Genomic DNA, 20,945 nt, shown 5'->3' on the forward strand with positions numbered 1-20,945 from the left:
GAACAACATAGTTGAATCGTTAAATTCAATTTTAGATTTTGAATGGATCAGACTTCACGGCGTTTATTTTCCTTTCGGCAATCTAGATTATTATGGCATATTGGTTTAAAAAGCCGTGTAAAGAACATAAACATGCACGAAAACTGTCGAAAACAGGGAGTAATTTGTGGTTTGTGAATCACAAGATGTTACGCAAAATCCACATTCCTATAATTTTAGTTTGATCTTTCCAAAACTCCGTTTTTTGGAAAATGGAAATCGGCTAATGCAGTCCATTAGGATAAACAATAAAGAAAAACATTGCAATCATCAAACACTCCATGATTTTGCAAGAATACATTTCCCATCAGATGGTGTCAAAATAAACAGAATTAAACTAATTTGGGTAACATTTAATTTAAATAGTTCCCTACCATCAAAACTGTGTTTTCGTTGGTTACTATGCAAAATATCCATTGCAATGTGAATCGTGTTCATTGTTGGAAGCAATATAGTGCCATATAATTGTTACAAACTTAATGTCGTTTGGTCTCTGGTGGAAATTTATTTCATTGACAAAAATGGACCTGTTGTGAATTTTAGTTAATTATCAATCTATATTATTCTGTTAAACGGGAGATAATCCAATTTGGAAAAAAAACGCTAAGTAACATCTTCCTTAAAATATAACATATATGGCTACATCACAGAGATTTACCATTATTGTATGGTTTCGGCCTGATTACGAGTATGTATTCTTTCAGCATTCATAATTACTTTTATTTAATTTTCAATTTTATAGGAAACTTCATCTGGCTTCAAGTTTCTCACATGAATGTGTTCCAACAGTCTAATTAGTTTTAACTTTAAATCATGCTATAAATATGACGCAATCTAACTAAATTATTTGAAGTTTGGTGAGTGTGTTTGTATCATTTTGTTATTGAAATAGGAATTCAACAGAACTAGATAAGTGTGTCTCTTATATCTAGACTTGCATGTAGGTATCGTTCACGAGGGTCGATTGTGAACAAACCTGACATTAACAAAAATGTCCAGCCTCCTGAATGTGAACTTTCTATTTCTATCTAAAAATTTTACATTAATTTAGTGAATGGCATATATACTTCTAAGTTGATACGGCATTGCAGAGCTATCATCTTCTATAATTATTTCCTTGATAAAGGATTGCTGCTTATAATAAAGATTTTAAACAAAGAGTCCAAAGTGGCGAAGTTGAAATCATCCGTTCTAAAATTTTACATTTGTAATACTAGTTGGTTGATCAATTTGTAATATGTCTGTTCCTGACTATATGAGTATTTGGACAATAAGCGTATGGTCATGACCATAAAGGTATATATTCATATGGTCCGACATACGCGTATGGTCGGGGTAGTTAACACTCTGTTACAGTTTACAGTGATACATACTTATAACCTCTTCATATGGGTAATTTATTATTATATTTTAATAAAACGATTAGCTAATTAATAATTTGAAGTTTCACACAGTAAGTTTTATTTACTTGTCAAAACTATAATAAACACATGTTATACCGATGATCATTACCGATGGTCATTACCGATTTGTTATTACGAGTGATTAGCAATAGTTCAGTATTATCGTTATTTTACTTTTCAGTTGAATGAGTAAGCCATTCTCAATGTTTTGTGGAGCGTTTGTCTGACTTTTTATTCTTATTTCGTATATTTTGCTTTACTAGAAAACGTTTTCCTAAGTATTACTTTTATAAACATATAATTTAATTTTTGATGTAACGCGTCTTCTGATTGGTTGACGTTATTTTGTTATGAGCCCATAGACATAATTTAGTCATGTAACCGTAACGCCATCAACGGTTTTTCAAGGTTTCCTACGGTTAAAAATGGAATTTAGAATGAAATTTTATTAAATGATTGTAATATTTTTTTCTGTCTATTCGAAATAACATAAATAATGTCGTGCACACTGTTTAAATTCTCCCTCGCCATGATCGTCCGAATTTAAAACATTTCTTTACTAAATCCTTGGTATAATAAATAAAACAAAACTCTAGATATAGGTTTAGTTGCTCGCAGTAACTTCGTTTCTTTTTCTAGTAAGCAATGTTTAATAATATAATAAACCAACGAATCATAAATACAAACACATTTGTCCAATACATTTAAATGGACTGAAATTAAACAATTCATAATCATATTATATGTACACATTCTTATGACACAATAAACTGCAAAAACTGTCGTAGTAACTGTAACCGAGTACTTTTGATAAATGACACCCGCAAATCATTTATATAATATAACGGGACCTCACCTTTTAAACCACCAAAGTATTTTACCCATCTAGTATATTTATAACCAAAACAAGAACTTGTTAAGCTGGGATCACACATTCACGATTTTTACTACCGTCCTCGACAGGACCATTCCCGATTAAAATTTATCAAAATTCTGATCAAGATCCTGTGAATCGTGGATTGAAATTCAAACTTAAATCAAAATTTGTAAAAAAAAATAATTTGATCACGACAACAATCAGATAGTGTTCAGGAAACGACGATATTCAACCGTGTCTTAGCGAATTAGTCCTGATTATCCCGTTCTGAATCCGCTTCTAACCCGATTTGTATTTTTCGCCAGGTAAAATTCGACCGAGAATGTCACGACTTCGTTCCGACTCTACCGAACGTAATCCGACAGAGATCAGACAGTGACCAGACAGTGAACCGACGCTGACGGAAGATATCTGTATGAAAACTGTCGGCAAATTCGGGATGATCAGGTACTGTCGGAATGTAATCCTATCACGGTCCGCTCTATCGCATTGCAAACGGCTTTGTCTGGTCTCAGTCGTATTGTATTCTGCCATTGTCGGGACTCTGACGTGGGTATCATTGATTAATTTCGTATTAATAACGTGACTGTTTCGGAACGGTTTCGGCAAAAAACGGTTCGCAATCGACAAGATCTGGATGCAATCTTGACTCAATCGGCAGAAAAACAACTATGAAAAAACACTCCAGATCATTCCCGTTCCACAAGACACAGTCCAGAATGCACAAGACATTGTTTGGAATTCGATCCGATACAGCAGAATCTGTCACGACATAGCCACGATTGTAAACCGACTGACAAAATCGGCTGAGTTGTCCCGAATGTTACGGGACGCACCTAACTGTCGGGGTGCTTTGCCGAGCTATTCGGACCCTTCCCGACCCGAAAGAATCTGTTACGAACTAAAACGACTGCGTTCAGACAATGATAGGATATTCCAGATAATTGAGGATACTAATCCGACTTTTTCACTTTCGTGTCGTATTGCTGTCTGATCTCAAACGGGAGCAATAATCGGCAATGTGTGAACCCCTGCATTATACAACTACTCGTACTAACCAACCTTGAACTTATAAATAGTATCACAGGGGAAAAGCCCCAAGTCTCAACGAAAAGAAATTTAATAAATAACCCGCTACGCGCGTTATTCAGTGTGCACCATTTTTTATATTATAGACAGAATAAATATTACAGTCATTCCTTAAATATTAGTGAAAGGTAAATGCAATCATTTTTTAAGCAGTAAACAATTAAAATAAAGCACAATTTTGAAATCGCTCCAATTGTTTCCCCGGATGCTTGTTAATGTTATCTGTACTCTGGTTTCGAGTCAGAATTTTATTTAAAATCTTTAAAACTGAATACGAACAAAACAAAAACGCCAGGCGAACATTTCGGAAGTCTAGATTAGTACAAACAACACAATTGTTGATTAAACATAAAATAAAAAAGAATATATTTTGATAGAATAACCAAAATATAAGTAGAAAACAAATATGAGTTGACTTGAGGGAGCATAAGAATGTAATATGAATATCTTTCAAAGATTCATGCCTTAAATTTATTGCGCAAAGCCTTTAAGGTCATAAACATAATGAAATAATTATGGTATTTTGAAAGCTTCCGAAGCGCGTTTCTGGATTGATCACTATCGGGAAGGCAATCAAAATTCGAAAGTCAATGTATATAGGTATACTCGATTACACTAGGTGCTCAATTTAACAAAAGGGAAATAACAAAAACATCTAAACTTATTTACAGACTTCAACTTAGTAATTTTATAAAGAAGTGTATATGATTACGTTTGAAATTATCAGGTATGTTAGTATTCTTGTATGAAATTCGAGACACATCATTTTTTCTTCTCATGATTAACTAGTTTGCGTCCTTTTCGAAATCACATGTGCATGTCAAACGTACCGGAAATATAAGCACTATTTACGTTACGTTTACATGGTATTGATAACAGGAAGAGAAACAATTCCTTTACTCAGTTTGATATATAGAGTTGGAAAGTGTTAACTGTTAAAATTAAAAGACGGAAACTCTTATATAGTTATACATTATATGTGTTTTTCTACTGGAAACTTTTTTCACGTAAGTTTTATTGGTGTTTGGCTTCAATTCTCAATTTTATGATAATTATTTTTTGGCAGGCCATAATGGTGTCACTTTTGTTACAAAAAAACACAATAGTTTGCATGCATTCAAACAATTTCTGAATTGTATACTGCTTATTGGCTATATTGCATCTTGTTAAAAATTACACTCATTCATTGACATTAATCTTATTATTGTCCAAACGGGAATTTATATAAAAAAAAGATCAACAAGTTGCCTGAATAAAACAATTAGAAAACGTAAACGTGATATGCTGTTTGGTTTAAATATGAGTTTATACATTAATTTTAAAGGCGTTTATGTCACTGAAAGACATTATACAGTAGTTACTCTTTAAGGTATAGAGTATTTCGTCAAACAGGAACATAAATAAAGGCATTATTCGGGTTGTTTACATGACAAAGTTTACAGAGGAGAACCGAATGATGTGTTTTTGACTACAATTACTGCGACAATTATAGATTTGAAAAATTATTTGACGTGATATAATTTTTTGGGCTTTTAAAAAGAATACAATTCAATTTGCTATATTTTTAAATGATGTACATTGCTTTATTAAAATAACGACCCGTTTTCTTGGGATAAGCATTGCTCATGTTGCTTCATCTTTAGTTTTGTTTATAATAATTGTTGTGTCAAGTTTTGTTTGTGTTTCCCAATGGGTTCCTCTTACAGTTGATATGTGTTCCTCGGTTTTATTATGTAATTCGGATTTGTTTTTTTCTCAATCGATAATGACTTTCGAACTATGTACTATTGCTTTTGATTAAGTTGTTTTTTTAACTGATATATTGTGAAAAGAAAATCACATGAGAATCAGGCAAAAATGAAATGAACACTTCAGTATAGGAAATTATCACCGGAAATATATCCTCTTAATTTCATGAAAATCAAATATTTACTTTTAGAACATGCAATGGGAATAATCCTGCCTGATCTAAAGTCGGTCGGCTGATATTAAACGTACAATTGTAGAAAAGGCATTCAACGAACACCACGTAAATTAGTATCCAACGAATAAACACAACTTTCACAGTATACTTATTTTCCTTCTTTGAGTATGAATAAAAAAATACCATAAATAATTGTTATTGGGTTCTGCTCCGGCCAAATTATTCTTGATACGTTTATCTGATTTAAACTCTTAGCGGAGTTTCCAGTCTTTCTTAAAATGTTAAAATTTATTGAATATATTTGTATATAGTAGCGAAGAATGTATCAATTTCACAAATCAGATGAGTGCAAAATGTTGACATAATTATTGATCAATACACAACTTGTTATGAAAACTCAAGTGGTCAAGTAGTGTGATAGAAAATACAGTTTTACACTTAATTATTTTTTGCGTTCAAGCTTTCTGATATTTACTTTCCGAAATTTTTATCAATATTAAGTTCGATAACATACTATATGATTAAATAACAATAAGTAGTCGCCCTATGTCCCCCTTGGGACGAAGTGGATTAAGTCAAGTAAGTCAAGTAGTGACTACTACACAAAAGGAGAAACTGAAGTATGTTTTTGAATGTGCCATTCAATTTATCTTCCTTTAAAACCAGTGAGAACTTTTCAGTGATAATACATAAGATAAAAAAAGACTAAAGAATAAAAGATTTTGACATCTGATAATAGCTGTGAAAAAAACACTTATTATAAATGTAGGCAAATATATTCAAATTTTCGTTTTCAAAAACGGTAGTTGCAATCGTTCCAGTATACTCTTGTCGAATAAACGAGTTAAAGGAAAACAGTATGACTATACGCACTTTTTACAAGAGAGTGGGAAATATAGTAGACCTATCAGTTTTTAAGTTAAGACCTTTTTTAATCATGTGTTATTTGGGAAGATTAAACTCGATAATGAGACGACTAGTTACAGTTTTGTTACACCACTTACTTAACCAGGGGTTTCTGGTTTTAAGTCACGATGATTGTGTTAAATGTTTCGTGCATCTATCAACTGTGATTGCGTATTTTTACGAAAGCAACATTATATTAATTTTGTTTTAAATTAATATGCACATGATGGGTTATGATTTCTTTTGACGCCAATTATAAAGCATAAGGATAAGCATATTATAACAAAAAAGAATCATGCTGATAATTGTTTCTTTTAGTTTCCGAAGTGTAAAGTCAGTGAGTCATTGAAATGAATGACAAAGCATTATCTATGATCAAAGTAAATGTGGTTGTTGTTGGAGATGCAGGGGTAGGAAAATCGTCACTGGTTCTCAGATTTACAAAAAATGATTTCCCTGGCTATAGTAGTTATATGCTTGGATGTAAGTGCATTAACTTAGTATGGTAACTTTGGGTAGGAGTGTTGGATATTCATTTAATAAATGTGGTTTGATTGCCGACTAGATAACTTTCCATTACAGTCCACAGAAAAATAGTTCAATCCAGGTGGTACCGATGAATTATCTTGAGATCTGGATATCCTCCATTTGCACTGATTATCATAAACAACTACCCATTGATGAAAAAGAACAAGGATGGTTACATCCAGGGTTTCCGCTGGCGGTCGCCATTTTCGCAATTTGCGAAAAAATAATAATTGTGGCGATTAAAATTCGTCATTGGCGAAAGAATTTGGCGAAAGAAATATATAAAACGATTTATTTTCAGCCATCTTGTTTATTTACTTTTTACGGATTTCTCTGACTTTACCGATCAGACTCGGAATTCACCTTGAACTCGTTAAGATTTTGACAGAAAATCAATAATCAGCTGATTGCATTCAATGCAATGACTACACCTTACACGAGGGATCAATGCCAAGTGATAAGATGCTTCATTTTGTTGTAAAAAACAATTCTTATTTGGGCGGTGAGGGAGGGGGGGGTGCTGGAAAAAAAGGAAAATTTTATAAGAAATATATATTTGTGTTACTTGGCGAAAAAAAAAATAAAGTGGCGAAAAATATATTGTTTTGGCGAAAGAGGTGGCGAAAAAAATAATTGACCCAGGGGAAACCCTGGTTACATCTATAGGTCTTTTTTGTAATTTCATATCGTACATAACATGCATTTAAGGTGGTATGGGAGTCTTAAATAAAAATGATAGAATTTGTTCATACTTTGCCAAAACGTAGTATCTATTAATATATATTGAAAAATGTAATAAAAATGATAGGTCACCGCGCATTTTTTCAAGCTACAGGAAGTGACAAAATGACAAATTGTGTATGTGTTCCAGACCGTATGAGTATTTGGACCGTATGCTTACGGTCCGGACCGTATGCGTATACTCGTACGGTCCGACCATACGCGTACGGTCGGACCGTACGAGTATACTCATACGGTCTAGTACGAGCTGGACCATACCGGTATTTGGACCGTATGGGTATATTTTATACAAACATTTATCAACAAACTTTTATTGAGTTTTACAAATTAACATTTAACAATTTATTACAATTAGATAAATAAAGTAAACTAGTGAACCATCAATTGAATTGAATAATTCTGAAATTAATTGTCTATCGAAATCCTGTTTTGGCACTCTCGGCCTGGGTGACACTTGTTGCCACAAGGAACGTCTGATTTCTTACATTTGCATGTTCCTTTACATTTGCATCTCTTACTTGAAAGAGAAAAACTTGCTTGTTTTGCGGCGGCATGCAAGGAAATTCCGCTTGTACTCCAATGTTCAGTTTCAATTTTCCTTGTCAAAAGTTCAATATCACCAATATCAGATGAGATCAAGATGAGTTCAAAATACCAAATTTGCATGATAGCTTGTACAAACTTGCATCTTTTCCGATGATATCATCAACCCTACATAATAATCTGGGAAGATCTCCCGATGCCCTATCAACATTATAAATTCTACATAATCTAATAACTTCAATTCAGTGAGCAATATTCAATTTCGTGTACATGTATTTCTGACATGCTAAATACATGAGATTAACGGATTAAATTAACGCGACTTTTTTTAATAATTAAAATATTATGTTTTTATTCCAATTACTATTCTAAATTTTATATTAATTCGATATTTCACTTATGTTGACCTGTAATATACATTCGTATCTGAGGAACTTGATCTACTTCTTAAAATCAGTCAGACCGTACGCGTACGGTCTGGAACATATGGATTGTACAGGAAAAGGCACCATTTTGTGATTAGAAACTAAACAAAACGATAGCATTGTTAAATACTTAAGGAAAATATAGCTTTCAGACAATGCTTTGAGAATATCAAAAGAAAAGATAGGGACACCGTACGTTTTCCCCGCTAAAATACAAAATAGGAAAATTCCATGTAGAATCCTTCAGAAAATGCACTATTTTAGAGTTACCGATTAAAATAAAAAAACTAAAATAATTAATATTTGCTGAAATATTAATATTTATAAGTTATATTCTTATAAATTAGTTCTTTTAAATGAAAATTCACATTAAATATCTGCATTCCTGCATTAAATTTTGCTAACTTAATAGAAAATCTAGACCTTTGGTTCTCTGTTTTTTACAATCCAAGATGGAGGAAGACACCCATACCACCTTCAATAACAAATGAATTCGAAGGACAAAATGTGAAAAAAATCCAATGAGACTATACCAGAAAAATAAAAGTACTACACCGCTGTTCGAAATTTAGGAATTGATTGGGAAAAAGCAAATTCGGGTTACAAACTAAAACTGAAATACATCAAACATAAGAGGAGAACAACGACACACAAAAGATGACGAAACATTATTGAAGACTTCAGCCAACGATAATCATTTCGCTGCTGACTCCTGGTTTGGAATGCATATATACAAAGTGATAGATACCAAGCTGATACACTTGATAACTCATTACCTAAACTGGAATATCATCTTAAAAACTTGTGTATAACTTCTGTATTTAAACAAATATAGTATATTTTAATTCATCCACTTATGTTTTTTTCGTGTGAGTTATAGTTTGTATATTAAAATCGAAATGATATCAAGTTTGAAGACAATCTTATAAAAAAAAGGACGAAAAAAAAAGTCAGACCAATGATAGAAAAATCGGTAACAGTAACAGTATCATTTTTGAAATTGTATCAACTGTTGTGCTGAATTACGAAACAATCATTTTGGATAAGCTACAAGTTACATCTTAACGAAATGTTATTGTCAATTGTATGTATACACCAATGCACAGAGATCTGACCAGGGGCAAACGTAAGGATTGACCAGGTCAAATGAATCAAAAATCAAACATATTAAACTATCACAACAAGCTACCTATTGTTGAAAGCACACAAAAATAACCAATTTAATAACACTTATATATTGCGTTGACTATTCAAATGATCGGTATAGCTGATGAATTGGCATGAATACATTTTATTTCAGTTCAAGTATACATTTATCTATGTGTTCTGTTATTTCCTTTTTCTATCAAGTATTTCCGAGCAGACGAATTTTAGGTTGTAAAGAAAAATCTGTTGCGTTTACCATTTCGGAAATTGCTGGATCAGAAAGTTTCCAAAGTTTGTTTTATCGAGATGCAGGAATCGCATTGATTTTATATGATATTTGTAGCCATGTAAGTACCTTTTAATCAATAGAAATATATATCTATTTTCCTACACTATTGTTTTTTGAACATTGGCGGTTTTGAAGGCTTACGTAATTGATTTAATATGGGATTACAATATAAAGGCGTGACATTTCTGTAAGTTTATTGTATATCATTAAAGTAATGCCGTGACGTCAACATATTCATTATGTGTAAATTCTTTTTCTAGAATCAACGCACCTTAAACCTGACACCTAATTATGTTCAATTGTGTCCTACCCGGCAAAGCATATGTGCACTCCATAGTATCTAATATTCGGTACGGTGACGTGCAATTACAGAAAAAAGTAGAATTTCTGTTCATCGTGTAATATTTTCAACACCTGTTCTAGATTAAAGGATAAATATAAGAAGAAAAAAAAAAGAAACGCACATCAAACTACTGAATTGAGCAAACCTTGTCTCGAATTTGTTGAATTTCTTTTAAAATGTTGCACATTGTCTGGAAAGAAAAAGGTCGAAAAGAAAAATATAAACACAGAGATTGCGCAATATTCTGTGCATGAGACGAATCAAATGTCAAAATAAAAGAATCCTGTTTCATCAATGTTGTGTACTACATAAGAGCATGGTCTTTATTCAGTAGAGGACTTGGTCTTGTTTTGTTTAAAAACCAAACATTTATAAAAATCTAAGCTAAAGCGGATCTAAACATTGTTTGTCGGAAGAATTCATTATGTGAGTCATAAAAATGGTATTGCAAATAAACCTATCGTGTTCAAATATATTTTGAGCAGCAGCTTTGTTAAAAATACATTACACATGTTTTAAAAGCTTTACATTTACACGATTGAATTTATCTTCGAACTACAAATACAAGTTTGAATAGAAATAATTACTTTAAAGCATGTACGTACATTAATTCCTTCTGATACTTTTTTTGTTGTTGTAATGATGTAAATATTAGATATGGGATCTAATGGTGTTATCATTTCAAATTATCAAATGATAAAAGCTAGTATGCTTCTCTATGTTTACAATATATCCATTTTCATTTAATTATGCATTCATTCATTCATTGACGGACAGTAAGAGATAGACGTTTTGACGGTTTTCAAATGAAAATGATTATTTTTCAAATATTAATGTTAGTATAAAAAAAAGAAAATGTTGCTTGTTTGCCAAATGAGACATCTCTCTACAAAAGACCAAAATGACACAGAAATTAACAGCTATAGGTCACCGTACGAACTTCAACAATTAGCACAGCTTAAACCGCATAGTCAGATATAAAAAGGTTCGTAAAAAATCAAACTAAAAAACTAAAGGCCTAATTTATTTACCAAAAATAAACGAAAAACAAGTATTCAACACATTAACAACGACAGCCCCTTTTGGAAATAATTCTATCATGCTCTATGATGATTTTGAATAGGTGAAATTAGGAATTACACGTACCTACTAAACATTTCAGTAAATACCTGTAATTACTAGCCAATTTAGGTATTACATGTATTTACTAGTTGTTTCAGTGATTACCGTTAATTACTGATTTTTTACACTATTTACTAACTTGATATTTATGTTTTGAAATTAAAAACATAACTTAAGATTCCAAATAAGAAAGTAAAGGGGTAGGGATTTTAAGGGAGTTTACTTGAGGATGTAGTAATATAAGGAACATCAAAAGTGCATACTCTGTAGTGTTTGTGAATTGAAACTGGAAAATGGTTGTTTTATAGGTCATGAAACTCCATAAATATATGCATGCAAGACAATGATATCAACCCAAAATTGATTTTCATAATTTTTTTAAACGAAAACTCAATCATGCACTGTGGTTTTAAACTTTAAAATAACTTTCTCCAAATATATTGGATTTATATCAAACTTGGACAGAAGATAGAAGTTTAAAATTAAGATAATATCCGAAAGTAAAGATTGTAAAAAAAATCCTTTTTTCCCTATATTACTTATAAACATGATAAATGGACTCGTTTTTTCCCAGTTAACATTACATTATGGACTTTCCAAATTGATTTTCCTCTGAGTTCAGTATTTTTGTGATTTTACTTTTTACACACACTCTGCAGTTAAAGTTTGTAAAACATTAGATTGTATAAACCATCCTGGATTTTTACCCAATTTTGACAGAAGCTTCTTATAGTACTAGTCAAAAGATACTATCTAGAGATAAATTTTAATATTTTTTCCTCATTTTTGTTGAGCCTGCGATTAACAGCAAAAGTAGCGCGACTATTTGTTCTGCAAAACCCTTACAATTTTAGTACCTTAATACATCGATAACTCATCTTCAGCTAGGGGTTGAATTGAAGTTCACATGAATACGTAGTCAATGAGGTCCAAATATTCACTTGCAAGTGCACAACTCATCAACCTTGTTTCTCAGCTAATTTAACAAAATAGAACTAGATTGGCTACTACCAGTGAATTATTATTTCACTGTATCATTTTTATTAATGATTTAACAACAAAAAAAATAATATATATTTTTTTTTTTATATCTCGAAGCTAATGCACATAACATAGATATAGGAAGATGTGGTGTGAGTGTCAATGAGACAACTCTCCATCCAAATAACAATTTAAAAAGTAAATCATTATAGGTTAAAGTACGAACTTCAACACGGAGCCTTGGCTCACACCGAACAACAAGCTATAAAGGGCCCCAAAATTACTTGTGTAAAACCATTCACACGGGAAAACCAACGGTCTAATCTATATAAACAAAACGAGAAACGAGAAACACGTATATATTACATAAACAAACGACAACTACTGTACATCAGATTCCTGATTTAGGAGAGGTGCAAAACAGTTCATTCCATTTCTTAACCTTCACAACGGTATCTGATCTTTATAAGGGAATAAGTCTAAATATTCTTCAAACTCAAAGTTTTTTTGAAAAAAGTTAAAACATAATGTTTTGGAAGAATTTTCCAATTCTGATTTTCATGTCTGCTGAAATTGGTCAAAAATTATATTTATAATGCTCAACTTTAACCATTTTGGATTAAAACTAAAGTTACTCTGATCATTTAACCAAATATTGGAAAGTCCATATTTATTCAAGATATTTTGAATACAAATCAACCCTTCAATATTTTAAGGTTACTGTTAGTATTACCATAACTTTTGATCATCTGACCATAAAACAACATTGTTTTAGCAGTCAGTAAATAGGTGTAAAAACTCATTTTAAAATTAGTAATTACTGGTAATAGCTGGGCCGTTTCAGGAATTACTTGTATTAACTAAGTGCACCGGGAAATACCTGTAATTCCTAAATTTTAGTAATTACATGTAATTTCTAATTTCACCTATTTACTGTAACATATACATGATATATGTCAATTGTGTATACTTTGAATACGCTTTGTTCAAAATTATTAACACATATATTGCCTACCTATGTTAAAATCAGGATATAATATGGCATAAAAGAACTATTTCTTTACTTGATACCAATATATTCGTCTTCAGGTGGCTCGGGACTATTCGACTGCGCATAATTTCACGCATGAATTACAAAAATATTTGTGGTAAATTCGACATAATTTTTTTTAATTATTTTGATTGTTAAGACATGTTAAATCGTTGTATTCATGAAACTAATAGAATATTTTCGATATTATCCGTATTTGTTAAAGGGTCAAAATGACATTTCACCCATTTTCACCATTTTCCTTCCAAAATTTTGGTTTTAAGGCAATTTTTTCCCCCCTTATATGTGACCTATGTTTTTTATTTTCTTATTCTTTGAAGTTATATTTCAGCTTATCATATTACAGTTTTGAACCAAGTGTCATAGAACGCTTTTTTGATATTCCAATACAAATTTGTCAATACCTCTATTTTCCCTATCATTTCATTGAAAAATGATCCCTTTTACATACCTGTTTAAGATAAAAAAAAAAAAAAAAACACTTTCTGTACAGAATAAAATAACAAAAAATACGGCACTTTTGATAGAAATTTCGAATAGGCCCACATATAGAACAATCGTAAAAATTACAATCAGACAGCTTTTAATAACAGAAAAGTTAAATAGCATATGTCACCGTACAGCAAAGCGATAAAAAAATGGTCTGGAAACAAAAAATGTAAAAAAAAAAAACAACCACCAAACGTTAAAATAAACAACCTGATTAATGTACAAAACGACACGAAAACGAAAAACAAATACTATATATATCAAGAAAAACAAACTATCGTATTTCAAGTTCATAGATTCACTACTGGCACATACAGAATAGTGAGTGTGAACGTCTTAGTGCCCTCCCCCGAAAAGGAATTTTAAGATCAAACTATAAAAATCAGTCGTTTGATAAACTCATTTTAGTACAATGCCTCTATAGTAAATGTGCGCTTGGCGGATTTGTATCGCCCAATACTGGAAAAAAATAGAATCCGATTTATGAAAACGTCCTTTTCGAAAATCCTCGATCCACTTTTGCATATTGACAATGTTGAATTTAACCAACGTGCCAAAATTGTAGAACATTATCTATGTATGAGAAACAATACACTACGAAGAGACAACAAATGATAATTAAATAAGGTACGTTGTCATTATAATAATTTTCACTTAGTTTTTTATAATATGAAGAAAGGATACAAATGATTCAGCTCTTCATCTTTTATATAAGCTTTGGATTTCAAATATTTTGATCACGAGCATCACTGAAAAGACATGTATTGTCGAAATGCGCATCTGGTGCAAGAAAATTGGTACCGTAAATTGTATTACTACCACTGGGTCGATGCCTCTGCTGGTGAACTATTAGTCCACGAGGGTATCACCAGAACAGTAGCCAGTACTTTGGTACTGGTATGAAAATACGGATTTTTTGTGTTATTAAAATTTGCTGTTTCAAAATATTAGAAGTTATTATAAATTAACGAATGTATCTCCCTCATGCAAAGCTCTGATTCCTTTCACTGATTTGGCTATACTTTGTGTACCTTTCGGATTATAGCTCTTTATCTTTTATATAAGCTTTGGATTTCAAATATTTTGGCCACGAGCATCACTGAAGAGACTTGTATTGTCGAAATGCGCATCTGGTGCAAGAAAATTGGTACCGTTAATTTTATTACTACCACTGGGTCGATGCCTCTGCTGGTGGGCTATAATTCCCCGAGGGTATCACCTGCACAGTAGCCAGTACTTCGGTACTGGCATGAAAAAACGGATTTTTTGTGTTATTAAAATTTGCTGTTACAAAATATTAGAAATTATTATAAATTAACGAATGTATCTCCCTCATGCAAAGCTCTGATTCCTTTCACTGATTTGGCTATACTTTGTGTACCTTTCGGATTATAGCTCTTTATCTTTTATATAAGCTTTGGATTTCAAATATTTTGGCCACGAGCATCACTGAAGAGACTTGTATTGTCGAAATGCGCATCTGGTGCAAGAAAATTGGTACCGTTAATTTTATTACTACCACTGGGTCGATGCCTCTGCTGGTGGGCTATAAGTCCCCGAGGGTATCACCTGCCCAGTAGCCAGTACTTCGGTACTGGCATGAAAAAACGGATTTTTTGTGTTATTAAAATTTGCTGTTACAAAATATTAGAAATTATTATAAATGAAGGAATGTATCTCCCTCATGCAAAGCTCTGATTTCTTTCTCGGTTTTGGCTATACTTTTTGGACCTTTCGGATTATAGCTCTTCATCTTTTTTATAAGCTTTGAATTTCAAATATTTTGGCCACGAGCATCATTGAAGAGAAATGTATTGTCGAAATGCGCATCTGGTGCAAAAAAATTGGTACCGTTAATTTTATTTTATGTATTCCTAACGCATTATTATTATAATTCTTTAATTTGCGCCGCATGGAAATTATCATTATAATTCTTTAATTTGCGCCGCATGGAAATTATCATTATAATTCTTTAATTTGCGCCGCATGGAAATTGTTTATATATGTCTATTTTGCATGCATATTGAATTATTTTATTATTCTGAATTATAATAAACATTTAGCATGTTTAGTAACAAACTTTTTATTTTCAAACGATCATACGGCCTCCCAATTAAAGAGAGTAGAACATTAAGATAACAAACTGGTTGTCTAGGAAAATCACTGTTCAAGTTTGAATACTAAAATTTATATAATCATGTAACAAACCTTCATTTTCGTTTTTATTTCCACGTTTAATTATCAGTTTTTCTTTACTTTAATAACTGTTGTTCTAATATAGCTGAAATTCAAACAAGTATAATGCGTTATCACATGAAAAAATAAATTTCAATCCAGCCCAGAAACTCTAGTTAAATGCCACAGTTTAATTTACGTCATGCAATTATGCCTTATTTTCCATGACAACACCGGGTCTTCTTTGCAAAATTTTGGAACTAAACGGGGCCATACACATTGTCAAACCCGACTCCTTCTAATTTGATATCACCCATTTCATTCGTGCCATGCATAGAAATGCAAATATTGAAGTGATCATATTGACTAGTCTTGCAATATCCGTGTTAATATCTTTCTTTCCATAAATTCCGTATCATTAAAACAATAAAAGAGAAATAAAAAAAATTCGAGTCAATGTTCACTTTATTCACTATTTTGATGTGCATTTTGACTTATTTCTTCTTCTTCTAGAAAGGTTGTAGAAAATATAACCTATCACAATCGAGCATAGTTTAATGTTCATGTTTATTCATCATTATCATTAAAACAACAGATGAATCAACAGAAATTACTACTTCTCTCTGTCTGTAACTAAACGCCGTACCGAATATTATATACTATTAATTCCAAACAGTTTTTGTCGAGGAAGTTAAGACACATTATAAGTTTCTATTCCCTCATGAAATTAATTTTAATAACTTACCTTTGACTTATTTTATGCTAAACTTGTATTTCTCTAACCAATTAGTTGTGAATTATTATTAATTCATCGTTGAAAATGATTACGTGGTTATTAAAACATAACTATTCCTTCTAATTAATACAAGGCTTACACATTACAAAATAGTTTTAAATATAGATCGATAGAAAAACGTTGATTCATAAAATACAAACCATTCGCTCTCCGGGCTCAGGATTTCGTTTGCAAGAATCAACGCTTATTCATTTTATCTCTTCTACATAACGTATGTTACTAAGTTCTAGAAATACAACCATAATTAAAAATCGTGAAATGTTGGTACATTACATCAAAAGTTTGATTGTTAGATCTGTAATGTTGTGTCAATTTGGGACATAAACCCATTAAGAACACAAATATGAAATCATGTCAAAACATATAACGCTAAACTAATCTTTATTCATGACAGCCTGAACTCTATGTGATATTTTAGAAGCTGTGTCCTTACGCAATCATATATAGAAGTACTGGATCCGTACTCAATAACCTGTATGAAAAACTGTATATTATAAACACAAACAAAGAAGCAACATATTTATCAAGCAAATAATTCAAACATTAGTCAGAGTCTCTGAATGGGCAACCAGTGGAATCTCTTTTTTACTTGTACCAAACTTTTTTTGTAATGACATGATGTTTATTACTTTTCAATATAGCAATCCTTTGAGAACGTAGAGAAGTGGCTGTCACAGATACAACAGTACGGACCTCAGGACTTGAAATGTGCATTGATTGGAAACAAAGTTGATTTAGACGGCAACGAGAGACATCCAAGGGAGGTTGAAACCCAAGTAAGATAACAATTAAGCTCATCATAGATACTGCTTATATTTGCGGTAGACGCGCGTTTCGTTTTCAAAAGACCCATCAGTGAGTCTCGAATCAAAAGAAGTAAAAAACACTAAATAAAGAACAAAGTTGAAGAACATTGAGCATCAAGATTTTTCCAACTGCAGCTAAGGTAATCTATTCCTGAGGTTCTAAAAGATTAGTTTATTTTTAAAAATCAAGTTATTTCATGATTAAAATCATATCAATGATAATATTAGTTCTGACTTCTTGTCTGGTGATACACTCGTGATATAAAAGCTCCACCAGCAGTGGCATCGACACAGTGGTTGTAAATAAAATCATCATAGATACCAGGATTGACACTATCATTCTTTGGAAACCAATTAGAAAGTTTGGTAAAAAATTATCAAAGATCGGACATAAAAACAGCAATCATTTGTCATGCAAGGGTAGAACACAGAATTATATACAAATAAATACTTGAAGTTTGCGCATCTTTACTGTTGATGGAAAACACATTTTGGTTTATTGATACCATTCACTTAATAAGTGCTTGTAAGATAGCTTTGTAGAAAGCGCACAAAAATGTATCGAACACACCAAATTTGCTAATCGATATTTATATTTTCTAACACTACGTTGATACTGCAGCTTACGGACTACGAGTATCCAGCTCAGAAGTCATTGCATCAGAATTGACGTAAATTTTAATATTTGCAGTTTAATCCATATAAACGTTTTGTGTGGCAAAGTATTCATTCATCTCGGCACTTTTTTATTCTGCTTTGCTCTTTTTTGTATTCAAATTTCTTTTTTGCTTATGCAACTTGTCTTTATGCCGTTATGAACAAAGAGGTAAAATGCGAAAATATGGCACGGGCAGAATTTAGACCTCTACCAGTTGTCAAAATACGAAAAACTGCCCGGGGACTTTTGATAAGAATTCTTGCCATTAAATTACAACTTCTACAATTTTATTTTTACATTTTTGCTTGCATATTATCGTAAAAATAAAAACATTTACAAAGAAACTTTTCAATGCAAGAGTGATCAGCTGGACAAGATCTACAAAACAGATATTGATTTAAATCGTCACACTAGTTAACTCACTACGACCATACCACGATTAATTCGATATATAGCAGTTGAAATCTGTTTTTCTGATGATTTGTATCCTTCCTATTTGCCGAAAGATGTGTTCTAAGTATATGATGTCACCAGACATGATAGGTTTTTTGATGATTTCACAATAGGATATTTAAAAGAAATCGAAGAAAATTTGATGGCGTAATTAAATTTTGACAAATCATTTGCCGACAACGGATAGTTCACTAATGAGGAGAACATTTTTTCACACCGATTAATAAATGCGAAAATAGCACAAAATTTTAAGAAACATACCACTCAAACAAACTAATCAGCAATGCAAAATAAAAATATTTAAGTCATGCAATTGAAGAAGAGTGTCTTTCACGGTATATGCAAATTTATCTATATAAATATATTTTGAACTAAAACAATCATTTTTCCATTTTAAAGGAAGGACAACTATTTGCAGGAGCCCACGGCTGGTATTTTGCAGAGACATCTGCTCGATCAGGGGAAGGAATAGACAAAGTATTTCAGGATATGGGTTTGTATTATTTAAACAACTGTCATATTCATGTATTCCTGACTTAGAATTGGCATTTTCTTACGCAGAAAATGATGGATTGAATCTGTTTTTTATAGGTAACTAAACCTCTCACTTGTATGACAATATTGGTGAAGTACATACATCCTCATATAGTGGAGAAAACAATGTGTAAAAGAAAATGTTGTTTTGTTTAATGAAGACAAACTACGCAAAAATAAACTTGTACAGAGTTTTTTTTATAAGGGGTTATTCTCTAATTTGATTGATTGTTTCAACTTATGAATCCTCATGTGAGTTTATTAATCAGAGCAATTAAAAATTGGATACATAGTTGCCATAATGAAAGGCTGGTACAATTAACCCATATCACTTTTTGTCGCCGAGAAAAACATCTTTATTTTTAATCGGAGTCCTTTCAAATTTAGATAACGTAAACAATGTATAAACCGTAACCAGTTGTTCTGCGTTTAAGAAAAAAAAAACAGTCATGGGGAAAACATTTTTGTTTGTTGTTGTGGTGAACCATTAGAAATTAGGATAATATTTTCATATATTTTTATAGTTATCAAAACTATGACTGGATTAGATAATTAGGGAACTCTGAATTAAAGCAGCTGCTTTTACTAATGTTCTTTACCAATGTATGTCACATTATCCCCTTCATATCTGTTAAAATATGCCTTGTCTTTAATAAAAAAAAAAACATTTGTGTGCAAATATATCCAGATAAGCACATTTCAAGGTGTGCATCGAAAGTAAGCTTGCTCCTCCAACGTACATTATATTTTAAAATTTGTTTTAGTATTGGGGTTTTGATAATGTAAGCACTATATCTTTTTTCGATATTATATCTTTAGTAGATATATCTATAGGAACAAGTGATACCAGTGCCGATGATACAACTCTCCATCCAATTAAAAAGTTATAAAAGTAAACCATTATAGGTTTATAAGTATATGTCTTTATGCACAAAAAGCATGTACATATTAAAAAATGTCACAGTGTTTGGTGTATGTATGATAATTACAATATATATTTATTTTCAACTAGGTAGTGCATTGGTCGAAAGCTATAAGAAAGAGAAAGAATCACCTACTGTGTCTTTGTGTGATTCTTACGTTTATCGGCTGAAAAAGACATGCTGCTGATTCAACTTCAAATGAAATATTATTTACAATCTATATTATTTGTTGGTTTAACATTTCTATTTTTTAGATAAACACAACTTACTTATTTGTGGCAAAAAATAAACACATTCTGATTCTCGTAAAAAAACAAATTAGGTATATACTTTTTTTTTTAAAGTTTTCATTTAAGATGTGTGAAATTATTTGAAAATTATCAATTCAAATAAAATTTTTAAAAGATTGTGGAAAGGAACATTAAGTTTTGCTGTATATTTATCAAATTCTAATAAAGGTGAATAAGTCAAGTGTCGTTTTTTTTTAAAAAGGAGTCCATATACTCGTGATCAAACACATCATTACTATCACGAAAACAAGAAAAATGGATATTTCCAAATATGTTGCAATTTGATGTCGCAAAACATAATATATTACTCTGACATATGTACAGTCTTTACCTCTTCTGTATGTCCTTAATTACCTGACGAGTTGAGCCTATAACTTTTTTTATGGAAGTTACCACCCGCTGATAGTTAACTAA

At 31.5% G+C, this 20,945-nt stretch overlaps 1 protein-coding gene across 1 annotated transcript; it reads left to right on the plus strand.

Moving 5' to 3' along the window:
* The first annotated feature begins 6,588 nt into the window (after positions 1 to 6,588).
* LOC134694465 (uncharacterized) lies at positions 6,589 to 20,510 on the plus strand. The gene is made up of 5 exons (XM_063555477.1): positions 6,589 to 6,721; positions 9,826 to 9,968; positions 17,509 to 17,643; positions 19,184 to 19,277; positions 20,331 to 20,510. The coding sequence occupies exons 1-5, from the start codon at positions 6,589 to 6,591 to the stop codon at positions 20,426 to 20,428; spliced, it is 603 nt and encodes a 200-aa protein (XP_063411547.1). The 3' UTR covers positions 20,429 to 20,510.
* The last annotated feature ends 435 nt before the right edge of the window (positions 20,511 to 20,945 follow it).

This window comes from Mytilus trossulus, chromosome 13 (assembly GCF_036588685.1).
Source record: "Mytilus trossulus isolate FHL-02 chromosome 13, PNRI_Mtr1.1.1.hap1, whole genome shotgun sequence".
NCBI lineage: Eukaryota > Metazoa > Mollusca > Bivalvia > Mytilida > Mytilidae > Mytilus > Mytilus trossulus.

What these genes read in the sequence shown, in the direction of transcription:
- LOC134694465 (XM_063555477.1), top strand. Translation starts at nt 6,589, where the DNA reads ATGAATGACAAAGCATTATCTATGATCAAAGTAAATGTGGTTGTTGTT. An exon ending in CAAGGGAGGTTGAAACCCAA is followed by an intron (nt 17,644 to 19,183) that starts GTAAGATAACAA and finishes TCCATTTTAAAG; the next exon opens with GAAGGACAACTATTTGCAGG. An exon ending in CAAAGTATTTCAGGATATGG is followed by an intron (nt 19,278 to 20,330) that starts GTTTGTATTATT and finishes ATTTTCAACTAG; the next exon opens with GTAGTGCATTGGTCGAAAGC.